We start from the raw sequence: 17,732 nt of genomic DNA, 5'->3' as shown, positions 1-17,732 counted from the left end.
AGGTAATATTACTCCTGACCCAAAACGTTATTTTTGCACTTTAACCCTTAAGTAGAATAAAATGTTAAGAGTTTGTATTCATATGAAGATTTGTATTTAATTTCATAGGCTTTAAATTATATGTAAATTTGTGTTTGTATGTAATTTGTATTTTTAATTTAAATTAGAATTATTTTTATTTAATTTCATAGGCTTTTATCGAGCCAAGATTTTATCAACCGTGGCTTTTATTTGATATTCAATTTAGTTTTATCTTTAATAATATATTTATTTATTATTGATATTATTAAAAGTTTATTAGAACCATTATTATTATTATTATTATAAGTTTATTAATGTCCAATATTATCATTAAAATTATTTTAAAGTCTAATATCATCATTATTATTAAGTTCGGTAGCATTTAGTTAAGTTCAGTAGCATTCAGTTAAATTTAGTTCAGTTCAGTTCAATTCAATTCAGTTCAGTTCAGTTCAGTGGCATTCAGTTCAGTTCAGTTCAATTCAGTTCAGTTTTTTTCAGCGATAAAGAAGAGAGTCTAACTCTGGGATGCTAATATATTATACTGATTCTAATTAAATTCTTGAATTGCAGCAGAAATCAGATTATTGTTTTTATTAGAGATGGAAAAAAAAAAAAAAAAAGAGTAAATAATGGGTTGAACTATTTTGGGTCTATCATCCTAGAAATAAATTAGTGGAAATCTTTCCTCTTTCCGATAATGCATGGACCACCTCCATCAAGGTGTCATCAACCAATAGAAATCCATTTATTTATTAGCCCACAAATATATTACTTACTTTTCCAGACTTTTCTTACACCATTCTATCCCCCCATTGGTTTAGACTTCAGACCACCTGTCCCCCTGGTCCACTTGATTGGGACCCCACCCTATTGCACCCCTCTTACCCACCAACTATATTTTGACACGTTTCATTTTCTCCCCACTCCTCTCCTACCCCACCACCCTATTTCCATGATCTTATCCCATCCCTTGATTTCTCCTTCCCCCCAAACTCAAGATCGTGATTTTTTCATTATGAAGCATTACAAAAGAAGATGGGGAATTTAATTCTACACTTTGATCTTTCTTTCTTTCTTTCCCCCCCAATGTGACCCCTACACCCCCCTCTCTCTTTCTCTCTCTAGGCTTTGTTATTCTTCTGACTTCTGCTCCAATGGGAAGAAAGTGCTACTTAATTTCCCTTTAAAGACTCCATTTTTGCTTCTATTTTCAATTGGGTATCTTTCTATCTTTCTATTGACTTTAAAAATGGAGTCTTTTAGGGCAGATGAAATGTACCCAGATGATGAAGAAGGAACTTCTGATCTTAGCACAAGCGGAGATGATAATATGAAGACCAATTTTAATACTATTGATGAAACGACGGCGTTTCAGCTCATGCCAATGAAGGAAGAACCCATTGATTTGGACCCGGACTTCACAACTCACCACCACCACCACCCGCAACAGCCTTCTCCTCCTCCTCCTCCTCCTCCGCCACCTATTGGGGTGGTTCCGGTGGCTATGCAGATGCAGATGCAGATGCAGATGGAGATGCCAGTGTCAATTCCTCCGGTTACTACTACGAATAGACGGTCGTCGACCAAGGACCGTCACACAAAAGTCGAGGGTCGGGGTCGGAGGATCCGAATACCCGCTACTTGTGCGGCCCGGATTTTCCAACTTACTCGAGAATTAGGCCATAAATCAGACGGTGAAACCGTCAGATGGCTACTTGAACACGCCGAACAAGCCATTTTTGAAGCTACCGGCACCGGAACAGTCCCGGCAATCGCCGTTTCCGTCGGTGGGACCCTCAAAATCCCAACAACACCAAGCAATAATGACACCAATAACGCATTCACAGAATCCACAAAGAAAAGGAAACGCCCTTCCAACTCGGAGTTCTGTGATATAAACGAAGCAGCAGCACCTCCCGTTTCACGTAGCTCCGGGCTTGCTCCGGTGACAGTGTCCCCGCCAACCGCGACGGCACAGGGATTAGTACCGGTTTGGGCAGTCGGCGGCGCTGCAGGTATGATGTTACCTGCAAACGCGTTTTGGATAATTCCGCAAGCTGCTGCGACGCCGGCGGTGGCGGGGCCGTCAAACCACCAGCAACAACCTCAAATTTGGACTCTAACACCGTCTGTTTCGCCCGTTTTCAATGTGGCGGCGGCTGCAAGGCCAATATCGTCATTTGTGACGGCGACAAATAATGCTAATAATCAGTTAGCAGATGGAATTGAGATAAAAGCAGCCTCTCCGGTGGTAACAAGCACATCCGTCGGAGCGAAAGTTGCGAAAAAATCAACGATGGCGCCGAGTGCGAGTTCTAGCGGCGGCGGAGGAAAAGCTCAGATGCTTAGAGATTTTTCATTAGAGATATATGATAAGCAAGAATTGCAGTTAATGGGACGATCTTCTAACCAACAATCTAATCAGTAGTGACCATTGAAATTGAAATTCCTCCATTTTTAAAGATTAGGTCTTAACTTTGTAGAATTGTGATCTGTGTTGTTGTAAAATCTGGTTCTTCTTTATCAGAATAACAAATCTGAATGTCTTATCGCCATTAAACTTTCTTCTTCTTCGTTTTGTATGTGTTTGTGAAAATTACTGAGTGAACACCATATATGACAAACAAATTCCCATTTTGAGCTCCTCCGAGACATGATTCAGTACCACTTTCAACCTCATTTTCCATGAATAGTGTTAACTAATTGTGGGTTTAATTAAGCTAATCGCTAGACTAATTTTATGGAAATAGTGACGTTTTATTAATTTTCCTTTTTGGAAAAATTATCCGGTTATGCTCCAACCACTTTAGGATAAAAGGCCACATTGGCTTTTGCATGATTAATTTGTTTTAAAATAACAATTTTATCTTTTAATTTGATATTTAGACTTTAATCTAAAAGGATATGTATCGGTATAGGTCAAATAAATAAAAATAGGTTGGTAAAGTACAAAAATAAATTTTATAATTTCAAGGATTTACATTTTGGGGTTTAAAAGTCGATAAGTGTAAGTCTGAGATTTTTTTTTTTTATTTTTTTTTTTTGAAAAAGGGTCTCAGATTTTATTCATGTGTATAGACAATTTATTTTTTGTTAAAACTTTCTAAAATTTACCAACTTTGCAAATATTTCAAACAAAACTTTAGTGGTTTTTGGTCCATTTATACTGTAACGATCCGGTCCGGAGAGGGTGGCACCGGAGTAGAAGGCATGAGCAAGGAGCGGTCCTAAGAAATGACGATGGGGGTAAGAATGAACTGAATCTCACATCGAAAATGGAGAGGGAGTGATCGGAGCTTATTACTAAGATGAGAATCCAATACATATAGACGTGTTTTAAAGTCGTGAGACCCAAGGTGTTGGATTTGGGCCAGAGCGGATAATATCTACATGGTATTGGATCAGGGTGTTACAATTGGTATCAGAGCCGACTCTCCACGTACGATGTGTTGTTCGGAGACGAACTAAGCGGAAGCTGGTGGGCCTGTAACGACCCGGTCCGGAGAGGGTGGTGCCAAGATAGAAGAACTGAACAAGGAGCGGCCCTAAGGGATGACAATGGGGGCAGGAATGAACTGAATCCCACATCGGAAATGGAGAGGGAGTGATTGAGGCTTATTAGTAAGATGAGAATCCAATAGATGCAGACACATTTTAAAGCCGTGAGGTCCAAGGTGTTGGATTTAGGCCAGTGCGGATAATATCTACTTGGATCAGGGTGTTACATAACTTCTTCCTATATAATAAATGGAAACGTTAATAAAATAACTTAAATTTTTATTGTCCACTCGAGGTTTTAGTTAGCAAGTCTATCTTTAATTACAAGAAGACAATTCCTCAAAAAAAAAAACAAAACAAAAAAAAAACAAATAAGAAACGTAATTTTGATAGTTGATGCGATAGTTAAATAGGCTTACAGATTGAATTTAGCAGTTTACCGATCAGATGCATTCAGTCGGCAACTTCCTAATCGTTGGACAAGCGCTGACTATTTCTATTAATAGTCACAGACTCTAGCGACCATTTGCTTTAGTCGTTGAGCAATCGTAATGTTTACCGACCACATTTTGCGATTAAAAGTAGTCGCTAATGAGCTAGGTTAACGCATAAGCTAGTAGGTTTACAAACTTTTCTAAATCGCACAAACATCTTTGTAAATGCACAAAATTATATTTTGAATTTTTTCTTAAAAAGTTTGCTAATTATATGATGAGAATATTACTTTTTTATTGATTTAACTCTAAATATTAAATATTGAAGTTAATTAGCCAAATTAATAACTGAAAGAAACTGAGAAAAAATAGGATCTTGGAGAAAAAATAGGATCTTGTGATAAATCCTCTTGGCGATTAACCTTGCGATCGTCGTTCGGTCTCCCAATGGAGACCCTTCAGCCGTCCGTCTTTGGCCGGCCGCCGGCTGACCCTCCGAATCCGTTTTCTTCTGATCCACAGGGGCCTTCGTGGTCAAGATTGAATCCTGGTGCGGAGCCACCACGCATGAACTGGAGAGACCTATTGCTGAATAAAGAAGTGATACGGGATTCCAAGGTTCGTGAAAACCTTCGTGAGAATGGGAAAGTGGTGATTACTGTTGATGAGGAGAATCCTTTATACCCAAAGGTATCACTTGACTCGTCCCTGAAACAACAATTAACAACTCAATGGAATAGTGCCCTGATCATTAAGCTGCTTGGGAGAAAGCTGGGATATATTGCTTTGCACAAGAAGGTTTCAGATTTGTGGAAGCCGATTGCCAACTTTAAGATGATGGAAGTTGGGAATGGTTTTTATGTTGTTAAATTTGATGACCCCCTGGACAGAGAGCATGTAATACTGGATGGACCTTGAATTGTTCAAGGAAATTATCTGACAGTGCGTACCTGGTCCCCCACGTTTTTTCCTTCAGACTCCCTGATTGAATCTACCCTTGTGTGGCTTAGGTTCCCTCAAATACCATTATTCTATTATAATCAAGATGTTCTTTTGGCTATTGCCGAAGCTATTGGAAAGCCTATTAAGGTTGACGATAAAACGGCCTTTGCTGATCGTGGTAAGTTTGCAAGGGTCTGTGTTGAGATTAACCTGCTGAAACCCCTTATTGCTTGTTTTGATCTTGATGGGATGGAGCAGAGAGTAGAATATGAAGGTTTACATACCATGTGTACTGGTTGCGGTCGTTATGGTCATCTTAGACAGGTTTGCTCCTGGACTAGTGTCAATGAAGTTTTGTGCACAAGAATGACACGAGCTGAGAGTGATACAATGGAGCAGACTAAGAAGCCTATAATGGACCCTATGATTGAAGGAAACAATAGTGAGTCAATTCCGATTCCCGCTGCTACTATTTCAAGTCAAGAGGAGCATGAGTATGGACCTTGGATGGCTATGCCTCGAAGGAAGCAAGCTTCTCGTGTCAGAGTCCCTCCTAAGCCGCTTGCTGTTGACCGTAGGAATGTTGATGTGAATCCCTTTAAGGAAATTGGTAGCAAGGTATTTACTAGCTTAGGGCTAAATGAGGCTGCTGCGAGTCGAAACAAGAAAGGGAAGAGGTTGAATGTGGTTACAAGTAGCAGCTCTTTTGTGAGCAAGAACTCTTTTGGGGACTTGGCTGGTCCTGAGTCGAATGAGGCTAATAAGGCCTTGAAGTTGGCTCCAACTGGCTTTGATGCAAGGAAAAATAAAGGTAAACGGATTCGGTTACAGTCGGATGCTGGGGGACAGACTAGCGGCCTCCATCCTAGTCAAAATGAATGTTTGGCTACTGGTAGGATATCTGAGGAGTTAGAGAACATGGAAGGAGTTGTGGAAGAGAGGTTGCAACTCCCTAGATAAGCGTTGTTGGTGCTCTTTGCTTCTCTTTTTGTTTTTTCCTTTAATGTGTTTTGTTATTTGGAATTGCTTTGGCGCTGGAGGAAGGGTCTTCCAGAGGTCGCTGTTTCATCTTATTAGGACCCATCGTCCTTCTATTGTTGTTCTTCTTGAACCTAGGATTCCTGGCTCCCGTGCTAACCAAATTCGGAAAGGTATGGGGTTTAGTTCTATGGAGACTGTGGAAACTGATGGCTTCAAGGGAGGGATTTGGATGTTCTGGGACGCTGCTGAGGTGCTAGTTGATGTTCAGTACAAAAATTACCAGTTTATTCATGCCTGTGTCACTATCCTGGTTGGTAGCTCAAAGGGAGTTAAGTTTGAGCTTACTGCTGTTTACGTAAGACCCCAGGGCGCTGCTAAGAGTCAGTTTATATCCGATATGGTGAGTGTGAAGTCCTCTGTTAGACTTCCCTGGGTTATTGCATGAGACTTCAACTGTATTAAATCCGCTGAGGAAAAATTAGAAGGCTCAAGTGTCTCTGCTTTTCGTTGTGCTTCTTTTTCTAATTGGATTAACTCTCTCCAGCTCATTGATGTGGGGTTTGTTGGCCCCCCTTTTACTTGGTTCCGCGGGTGCTCCCCTCGCACTCGTGTTGCCTGTAGGTTGGATCGGGCTCTGTGTGATTCTGGTTGGAGGCATTTGTTTCCTAACGGGATTGTTTGGCATCTCTCGAGACACAACTCTGACCACACGCCTATTTTGATTGATGTAATGGATGGTAGCCCGAGGCATAGCCGCACTCCGTTTAGATTTCAGGCTGCTTGGGCTGAACACCCTGGTTTCGCTGCTGTCCTTAGAGATAACTGGGATGGGTCGAATGGGTTGGTTAAGGGCCTCCAGCATCTGGCTTCTAGTCTTCAGAATTGGAACTCTAGCACTTTTGGTAATATCTTCTATAGAAAGAAAAGGCTTATGGCTCGTCTTGATGGTGTTCAAAAAAGGTTATGTCAGGTTAATGAGGGAGGCCTGTTTAAACTGGAAAGACGATTGTCTAATGAGTTGTCAGCGGTTCTTCTACAGGAGGAACTTCTTTGGTTCCAAAAATCCCGTGTTCAATGGATTAAATTTGGTGATCGGAACTCCATGTTTTTTCATACTTCGACCTTGATCCGTAGGAGGAGAAATCGCATTGATGGCCTTCAAGATATTGGGGGTGAGTGGATTTGGGATGATAGTCGTTTGAAGCAGCTAGTAGTTAGCTACTTTCAGGGGGTGTACACGGATGACGTGAGGGGTAGACCAAAGCTCAGGGCTTGTCAGAGTTTTCTGAATTGGAACGCTACGGCCATTGATGGTCTGAACAGGTTGTTTTCTATTGAGGATGTCAGGAGAGCAATTTTCTCTTTGCCCCCTTTTAAAGCGCCTGGCAAAGATGAGTTCCAAGCTTTTATCCACCAGAAGTTCTAGGACATCCTTGGGCCCGCTGCTTGCACTTGTGCTCTAAAGGCGTACAATTCGGGAGTTTTGGAGGAAGGTTTGAACACAACCCTGATTACCCTTATTCCTAAAGTGGCCAATCCTGTTAATCTGACCCAATTCCGGCCCATTAGTTTGTGTAACGTGCTGTATAAGGCTATCACTAAATGCTTAGTTCTGAGATTAAAAGAACACCTCCAGTATCTCATTGGCCCATGTCAGAGTAGTTTTGTTCTGGGTAGGCAGATTTTTGATAATGTTATTCTTATGCAAGAGGTTGTGCATTCCCTTAAACGAAGATCGGGTAGAACGGGAGTCATGATCCTTAAGCTTGATCTGGAGAAAGCTTATGACCGCATTAATTGGGATTTCCTCCGTGACACGCTGGTGCTTCTTAATATTCCTCCTCATTGGGTGGGCTTGATTATGACTTGTGTTTCCACTCTGCGTATGTCAGTTCTGTGGAATGGAGAAGAGTCTCAGGAGTTCAGCCCGAACCATGGTCTTCGTCAAGGGGATCCTCTTCCCTTTATTTGTTTGTGCTTTGTATTGAGTGGCTGAGCCATCTTATTGGTGATGCCATTGGGAATGGGAGCTGGAAGCCGATACACGTGTCTAGAAGAGGTCATGAGCTCTCTCATTTGATGTTTGCTGATGATATCGTACTGATGGCGCAGGCGTCGGTAGATCAGGCCATCATGATGAAAGGCGTCCTATATAGTTTTTGTTTTGCTTCAGGGCAGTGTGTTAGCTTCTCCAAATCGAGGGTCTCCTTCTCCTCTAATGTTCCGGAGTGGGTTGCTTCTAGGATTTGCACGGTGTTGCAAGTGGCACCGACTACGAACCTGGGTAAGTATCTGGGAGTGTTTCTCTTCCACAAACGAGTGGATCACAGTGACTTTCAGCATGTAGTGTATAGAGTGCAGAACAAGCTGAATGGGTGGAAGAGTCATTGCTTATCCCTTGCTGGTAGAACCACCCTGATTCGCTCTGTTGCCTCCTCTATTCCTTCTTACATCATGCAGACGACGATTATGCCGATAAATGTGTGTCGCCTTTTGGATCGTTTGAATCGTCAATTTTTATGGGGTAGTGTGGGTAGCCGGCGTAAAATTCACCTTGTTCGATGGGACATTGTGTGTCGGCCAAGATGTTGGGGTGGCCTGGGAATTCGCCCCACGCAGGAGTTTAATTTGGCTATGGTGGCGAAGCTTGGTTGGAGGTTAATCACTGAAGATTCGACCCTTTGGGTTCAAGTTTTGAGGAACAGGAATATGAGAGGTACGTCTGATCTTAAGGAGATTCGTGCTAAGAAAAATTCTAGCCATGTTTGGAAGAGCATTGTGCAGGGTTCAGTTTTATTGAATCATGGGCTTGAAAGGCTCGTCGGGAATGGTACTTCAACGAAATTCTAGACTGATAGATGGGTGGGGGATAGCACTCTTGAGGAAAATTGTATTTCAGTGATTCCTGAGACTGTTAGAGGTAGATCTATAGCTTCCTATTGGAGGAGGGAAGGGGCCTGGGATTGGGAGATGCTTCATGGTTTGATTCCGAGCTCTACTTTGCTTCATCTGGCATCAATGGTCGTTTTTCCTGACGACGAGCAGCAAGATTCCTGGAGGTGGCGGCTCACTAGTTCAGGTATGTTTACCGTCAAATCTGCATTTAGTTTAACGCAAGTCCAGGGGAGGGATTTGATGCATACTAGGAATTGGAAGATGATTTGGAATTTGCAAATCCCGAAGAGATTGAAATACTTTATTTGGTTACTAATGTATGAAGCTGTTTTAGTTAATACGGTTCGGATGGCGAGACATCTGAGCGAGTTTGATGTGTGCTTAGCGTGCGGTTTGTCGGAGTCATTATTGCAGGTTTTGAGGGACTGCAGTGAGGCTGTGGGGCTTTGGCGGATCCTGATACCTGCTGCGGATTGGATTGAGTTTTGCCACGCTGATCTTAGTTCCTGGCTATTAGCTGGTCTCAGTAAAAAGGGGAATTGGCATGGTATAGGCTGGAGTACCATGTTTGTCTACATCATCTGGTGGTTGTGTGTGGTGGAGATGCTCGGCGGTGTTCGATCCGGATACTCCTGTTTGTCGAAATAAGCTGGAATTTGTATATGGTAAAGCTGGGGAATGTCAGAAAGCCTTTTTAGACAAGCAGCGCATGAGAAATAGAAGTAGAAGGACTATCATGGTTAGTTGGAAGCCCCCGTCGAAGGGCTGGATCAAGGTGAATAGTGATGGCGCTTGTAAGGGAGCCCCGGGTCCGGCGGTTGCAGGGGGCATTGCTCGGAATGACAATGGAGTTTAGGTAGGAGGGTTCGCTGTTAACTTAGGTATTTGCAGTGATGTGCTTGCGGAGCTATGGGGTTTGTACTTCGGGTTGAAGTTTGCTTGGGATAGACATTTTCGTAGAGTTGTATTCGAAATGGACTCGCTTGTGGTTGTGGATTTGGTGAAGAATGGTAAGGATCACAGGCATAGGTTCTTTTGGCTGATTAATGAGTGTCAAAGATTGTTAAGACAGGATTGGGAAGAGGTTAGGTTGATTCATGTTCTCCGCGAAGGTAACCGTGCCGCGGACTGGATGGCGAATTACGCAGGAAGTTTACCCCTGGGTCTTCACGAGTGTGAGGTGCCCCCTGCAGGCATCCTGGATATCTTATTTTCTGATATTTGTGGTACTTGTCTTCCTAGTATGATTAATGTCACTTAGCTTGTTTTTTGTTGTGCTCTGGGGTTTCGTCCTCTCTATTAAGATAAAAAAAATAACTGAAAGAAACTGTATATTTGACTCTGAGAACTAATTCGCTACCTGAAGTAAGACAATAAAAAGATTAATGAGAGGTTGTTGATCGACAATCCCACTCTGATGCTTAAATTAGCAGAGTTTAGGATGAGAGCACTAAGCAATTGAGAGTTAATTGTAATAGATGTGTATATGTACATTGACTATGAAGTATCATTCTATTCATAGGGAGCCAGGGGTCAAACCGGTAGTCAGCGAATTTATTCACCTTAAATCCCTTGGAGGACATATGTTGGTTTTCGACTCATGGATGTATTTTATGTAATTAGTAATATACCGTTATTGCGACTCCTTAATTTTAGGCGCGAATGAGGGGTCTTTATCTGAAGAGATTTCAGTGTGCATCTCACTAGTCCGCATGTACTTAGTATGTTTGCTCCATTTTTACAGAGATTTGTAAGTTTTATTTCTCTCCTAGTTTTTGTTTTTGTTGTATGAAAGTTTTGAGACAAAATAACTCTCACAACCAAAAGACAGTGATTCCAACATCATGTCTCCGAGAATATAGACCTAGAAAAACTCTTGTAACGGCAAGAAATTAATGATAGAGAAGAAGTAGAACTTCAAAGCTTCTGTGAAAGGCTCCGCCTTGATAGCGTCCTAATCGGTCAATCTGCTCGTCAAATATTCAATGCTTAGCCAGATGAAAATGCACCTGCCTGATCATGTCCAACACATTGATAATGGGTACAACGACGATATGGATGACTTTGTCGGAGTCTGTCTTATTGCTTCTCATGGAATGATATTCCATCTGGTTTTGAATGAATTTCACATATGTCCCGGCTAGCTGTCACTAAATGCTCGATTGAAATTGCTTGATTTAAACACGTTTTGTTCGAATTTAGGTTTGATACTGAATGGAGCGGTTGTCCACTAATGTTACTAAATCAAATTTATCCATACCTAACAAAAAAAAAAATTGAACGCACTGATTTTTTTATAGTTAGTTAGCTTTCACAATAAATATTTTAAACAAGTTTATCAATAAAGGAAATTAATTTCGTACATTTTGACATGTGTAGAATTGTTTTTTTATGATTATAAGTGACTTTAAAGGGAGTCTGCCTAAGCGCCTATTTAGAACCTCCCATTTAAGGGGCATTCAATCCAAATTTTTATTTTTATTTTGACAAATTCAAAAATTATTTTAATTGTAATACAATAATTATTAATATCTCAATTATTAAAAATTATCCCCAAAAATAATTATTATCTAGTATCTAAATTTAACAGTAATATATATAGAAAATATTTATACACACTTCTACTACATGAAATTGAAAGTCAACAATAATAACACACATTATCTTTTTTTTAATTATCGCTTCTTAACAACAATAGCATAACAAAAATATCTAAAATCTATTTCAGAGCTTCTCTCTTAACAATAACAGAGATAAATTACAAATTTAGCTAATATATTCATAGAGCATATTTAGTCTCTTCATACAAAATAATATAATTTTAAGTCTAACATTTACCAAACGGTACAATTTCAAACCTTATTACTGTAAGATAAAAAAAAATCACTAACAAAAGATTTGCAATTTAAAGTTTCATTGGGTGGTCAAAATGCTAGAGGTTAGAAGGTGAAATTGCAGATGAAAAAATTCATGTTAAAATTGTTATTCTTCAATAACTATAGAGCTAAATAGCTAAATTTATATCTTCCCTCATAACAATAGAATTGTTAGTTGTTTCATTCTCCGCAAATTATTCAAAAAGTTTGACATTTATTTGATACTTTTTTTTTGTCCGATCAATAACTAATTAAATTATATATATATATATATATATATATATTAAGTTTAAATTTGTAAAAGAAAAAAGAATATGAGAGTTGCTTAAGGTCTCTAAAATAATGAAACCATCCTTATTTATGATTAACTTATATATGACGTGTTTAAATATTCATATTTAGTAAGTTGTTTGTAACCGTGTTAACAATAATATAAATCTTTTAGATATAATTAATGTTTAAAAGATTTGGCATGGCAGTAAAAAAAATGAGTGAAATAATAATAAACCAATATGTTTAAATTTCCATGTAATTAAATGAGTTAAACAATGTTGATTAAAAGGGAAATTTGAAATTTTTTCATCTCTAATGTTATTCAACGGATATGGGTGTCATTTGACAAGTTTGGTTTTGTCTTGTCTTTTGACAAATTTCTTCTTTTCTTTTCGATTCTTATATCAAAAGTTTTGTTTCCATCTATGACATCATCAAGTAATCACTTTGGAAGATACATTATAGTTAAGATAAGAGCTTTTCAAGGAAATCTCAGTCTTCAGCTAGCCGAGGTTATGGCTATCAAAGAAACTTTAAGTTGGATTAAGATGCATCGTCCTAGTGAGAAAATTCAAATTCAGTCGGATTGTCTCGTCATAGTTAAAACAATTCAAACGGGTTTAGAAAATCTTTCGTATTTAGTTGACATTATTTCTCATTGTATTAATTTATTACGAGATTTAGAGATGTGCTCTATCTCCTTTATTAAACGTTCATTGAATTCGGATGTCTATGCTCTATTAAAAGTGGTCAATTCTATATCTATTCGGGGGTGAGTAAATAAAATTTGGTATTATTTAAAAAAAATAAATAACAATTGATTGAGAGTACACTGTCCACACGTGAGTAGAGATGCCCACGTGTAATTAGGGGGCGTCGTTGAGGTGGTCTTTATTAGTGGTGGTGGGCCCACCGAAAGTGTGTGGTCCACCTCCTAAAAAATGGTGGGTCAACATTTGAACACCGTGAAGTTACTTCAGCTTCACTCTCACGCTCACCAAGGCACATGTAAATTAGATCCCTTAACTCTTTCCACTCGCATAGAAAGCGCGTAGTTAACACTTTGGATAGAAAATTAAAAATACATAAAAAATGTGCTAACATTTCATCTTGTACAAGTGGATTGTACAGAGAAAGCTGTCAAGCTGGAGAAAATGTATCCTAACCTAACCTAACTATGGTTGCCCCAAAGACACGTGGCGCCCCCACAATTAATTAATAGACATTGTTCTAAATGTTTGCAAGTGTTTTCTCCAAAAGGGTGGGGTCGGGTTTCCTCTTTCTTAAAAATTAGGCCCTACTCTCTAATTGCTCTCTGTTAGTAAGGCCGTTGATTTATTTTGAGTGGTCCATATATGGGCTCACCTCATCTTGTGGGACCATTTCCAGCGGGGACAGGGAACGGGTTCCACTATAACCATTTTCACCCTACAAAATACTTTTTCTATTTCAAATTATTACTCCATCCCATTTCAATAGATTTTTTTTTTTTTTTTTTTTGATAAGGCATTTCAATAGATTTTGATTAGGCTTAATACATCATTTCCTTCCCAAGTTGTCCAGAAAAAAAATTTGATTAGCTTCTAAATTTTCAAAGTATTCCAATAATCCTTGAACTTGCATAAAATATTCAATTAGACCCTTAAATTTGTATAAAATATAATCAATTAATTATTCGGTTGTAAAAAGTAGGCTTAAAGCACTATTTGGCCCCTGATCTATCCAAAATTTTGTCATTTGGCCCCTGACCTATTATTTGGTCACATTTGGCCCATAATCTATCCCAAATTGGTGAACTTTCACCCAATTTGGATTCAAACTTAACCGAATCATTATCTCATTGATAAGTAACGATATTTTGACATTTGAACTTAATAGATTTTAGTTTAGGATTTGTTTTTTGTTTTTTGTTTTTTTAATCTAATTAATTATTTCCACATAATGTGAAAAAAAAACTTTAAGAAATATCACATTTCAAGTTTAAGTGCCAAAATATTGTTACTTATCAATGAGATAACGATTCCGTTAAGTATTTATACAAATCGCGTGAAATTTCACCAAATGGGATAGGTCAAGGGCCAAATGTGACCAAATAATAGGTTAGGGGTCAAATGACACAATTTTAGATAGGTCAGAGGCCAAATAATGCTTTACGCCTAAAAAGTAAGTTAAACGTGGAAGATATGTTACATGTGTCTGTTGGGCTTTTTTTTGGAGATTAATAGATAGGCCCAACTGCAGCGATCCAACTGAATATAAATGTAACCTTTTTTTCTGTAATCCGTATCTCTTTCATTATAGTGAAATATCCTGGCTTGGTAGTTCCCCCAAACGTAGTCATTTATATTGAGTGACGAACTGGGTAAACAATTCTTGTGTGTTTGCTTGTTTTTCGTTTATCGTAATTGCATTTATTACTAACAGTGTCTTAAAATGTTATTACATAATTCACAAAATAGATTAAAACATATTTAAAAAGAAATTCTTACTTGTTCAACTATAAAAGTTTTTCTTCTCTAATATTAGAATCGCATACCCGACCTTGGTCATTTTACTTTTTTAAGATGTGTGCAATTTATCTTCCACATTTAACTTACTTTCTTACAATCGAGTGATTAATTGATTACATTTTACGCAAGTTCAAGGGGCTAACTAAATATTTTATGTAAGTTCAAGGGACTATCGAAACACTTGGAAAGTTTAGGAAACCAATCAAATTTTTTGGACAAATTCAAAGAGAAAATGATGTATTAAGCCTTTAGATTAATTTTAATTAATCGGAGTGAGATTTATATTATATTTTTAGGTGATATTGTTTTTAAAAAAAAAATTTAGGGATAAGGCTCAAATTTTACTTTAAAATCTTAAGTGAAGTGCAAAACTTAACTCTAACGTATGAAATAGTGTAAATTTAATCTAAAAGTTTTCAAATAAGATTAAGTTTAGTCTTATGTTACCAAAAATTTGAAAAAACCGATTTAATGTGTTTTTTTTAATCACCGATTTAATGTGTTACCTACACAATTATAAAAAAATGTCATATTTGATCATTCAAATATGAATTATGTCTAAAATATTTAATGTGTTACTAACATAGTTATAAAAAAATATGTTAAACTACTAACACTAAGTATATCACAAATATATGTTAATCACAATTTATTTTTGGTAAAAAGCATAATTAAGCCCCTGAATTTTGACTGTTTTAAGGATTAAGTCTCTGATCATTTATTTTTTTTTACATTAAGCCCTTAATCATTGATTCTATTATGGATTATGCCCTTATTTAACTTTTTTCGCGGAGTTTGGACTGCATACATCGTGAGGGCAATTCGGCTTGTTGACATGACCAAATAAAAATAAGAATTACTTAACTAAGAGAGATAAAAAATTAAAAACTAAACCGAAATTATAGAAATTAATTTCCAGTATATTCTTCCAAACTCTATTTTTTCATCTCCCAATTTGTGATTTTCAACATTAGAATTGCCAAATCGATATTCTCATCTCCTAAACTTGACGGAAAAGTTAAATAAGAGTCAAATTCATTACAAAATCAATGATCAAGGCTCAATATGGAGAAATAATTGATCAGGAACTTGATCCTTAAAACATGTAAAGTTCAGAGGCATAATTATGTTTTTTGCCTTTATTTTTTTTTATAAAAATGTTTAAAATGTTTATTTTGTTACTAATATAGTTGCAATTAACCTAGAAAAAATATACGATACTGTTTTAATTTATCGACAAACTTGTTTGGAAAGTATGATGCAGAAGTCAAATAATAGTCAATTAGTTGTTTTTTTTTTTTTTTTTTTTTTACATTCAAACGGCCTATTTTGAACATTTAACACTTTTATTTTGAAGATTCAACTTCAGGGTCCAGAAATTAAATTGCATCTGAAATAATACTAGCTGAAATTTTATTTTTTTGATAGGAAATACTAGTTGAAATTATACACTAATTATTGAACCAATTAAATCCCTCAGCAGGAAGCCGAAAGCCCAATCATTTCTGGGCCCTGAAGTTGTGTGTTTCGAGCTCATACTACACCTTCCTTCAAAATTAATAGGGATTTACAATGTCCTAAAAATGGGACCCAGCGGCGAACCAGATTAACAATTTGTTAGAGATTAATAAGTTGAATTGATTGAGTTAAATCGAATAATTTTTAAGTAGTGAATCACTCTCTAACCACAAGTGAGTGAGATCTTCACTTGTGCAGCTGTAAAAATACTAAGAAAGGTTGTTTACCTTATATGAAAGCTCTACGCGGTAATGAGTGGTGTAAAGCAAGTTGTCCATGAGGCGTTTATATATATGTGAGGGAAATGGTATTGGGAGTTGGTTTGAAATTGGTAATTGCAGGTACTGCAGCTGCCGCCATTGAGTAATTTCAAAATATATTTCGTCTAGTGCATGTGAATTCCTTTGTGTGTGTGAGCAATTTCAAACCCTAGGAAGTAATGCAAGGGGGCGAAGATCTTTTATAAATTTTATTTCATTAAATTATCATTTTTAATAGTTAAATTCTAAAATCACTCAATCATATGATATCCACCGTCAAAACACATGTTTTAAAATTTAATTTTGCAACCATATTTATTTTCTTAAAAACAACTAATTTAAATTAAAATATCAAATATTTTATAAAAATATACATGTAGAAAAGTAATGATTAAATATTTAAGATATATATACTTAAAAGAATATGTATTACAGTTGGAATGAAAAACTCTCCAACAATGAAAATATTTCATGTCTCAAAAAAAAAAATTATATACAGAGAGAGAAGGAGAAATGGAAGTAATTTTTATTAATGGAAAGATATCCAAGAAAAATATTACAATAAAACTACAATGGACTGGGTTATATTTATATACATAAAAAAGGAGAAGAAAAAATAGAAAAGAGTATTGGTGTCAAAATAGTTAGAATATGTTAGCTGAGCTGGCACAGAAAAACTAGTTTCTCGATGAAAGTGGAATAATAAATGATCCTCTACAATGAATAACACCTTAACTCACTACACCATAGATGGTCTTTTGCAACCTAAAATACATGTGTTGCCTCCAATGTGTTGCACAATTTATGATTTTTTGGGATCTTTTGCAACACTGTTTATTAAATGTTGCAATTGACATGTCAAACTTACATAACTCTGATATTTTGGAACACTAATTATGAAGTGTTGCAAGAGATGTGCCAAAATTGTAACACTTTTTTTATATAAATCATTTTTCTTCATTCAAATAGATGCAAAATGACGCAGTTTTCCATCTCTCAGAATTAAAAAAATGACACATACTCATTTGACCTCTTACACTGTAACTTCAAACTTAATTAGGATCTTAAACTATTAAAATCATCAATTAGGTCATTGAACTAAGCAAAAATCATTAATTGAGTCCTCATCTTATCATAAAATTAGAAACAGTGATTATTTGATATGTACTCTAATGATCTCTGTGTTGGCTAAAATAATTTTTTGGAAGAGGATCTGAAACTGTTCAACCGAATTATTTTCCTTAAGGACTCAATTAATGATTTTTTTTTTGCGTAGGATAAAGACTTAATTGATAATTTTTACTTAGTTTAGGATTTAATTGATAATTTTAATAGTTTAAGGCCCTAATTTTTTTTTAACCTTTAGTTTTGGAAAACCAAGTGGCTTTTATGTAAAAAAAAATAATAAAAATAAAAATAATTTAAGGGAGAACACTTTTGTATTTGTGAAATTATGGAGGGAACCAATATTTCATTTCCCCCTAAAACGACCTAAAATTTTGGCTTCCCCCAAAAAAAAAA

At 36.9% G+C, this 17,732-nt stretch overlaps 1 protein-coding gene across 1 annotated transcript; it reads left to right on the top strand.

Annotated features, from left to right (window-relative positions):
* The first annotated feature begins 1,091 nt into the window (after positions 1–1,091).
* LOC136210701 (transcription factor TCP9-like) lies at positions 1,092–2,584 on the top strand. Its single transcript, XM_066002076.1, has one exon. It carries the CDS (start codon positions 1,274–1,276, stop codon positions 2,450–2,452), a length of 1,179 nt encoding a protein of 392 aa, XP_065858148.1. The 5' UTR covers positions 1,092–1,273; the 3' UTR covers positions 2,453–2,584.
* The last annotated feature ends 15,148 nt before the right edge of the window (positions 2,585–17,732 follow it).

Source organism: Euphorbia lathyris, chromosome 1 (assembly GCF_963576675.1).
Source record: "Euphorbia lathyris chromosome 1, ddEupLath1.1, whole genome shotgun sequence".
NCBI classification, from domain to species: Eukaryota; Viridiplantae; Streptophyta; class Magnoliopsida; order Malpighiales; family Euphorbiaceae; genus Euphorbia; species Euphorbia lathyris.
The sequence above is the reverse complement of the archived record's forward strand: the minus strand, read 5'-3'. Positions and strand labels throughout refer to the sequence as shown.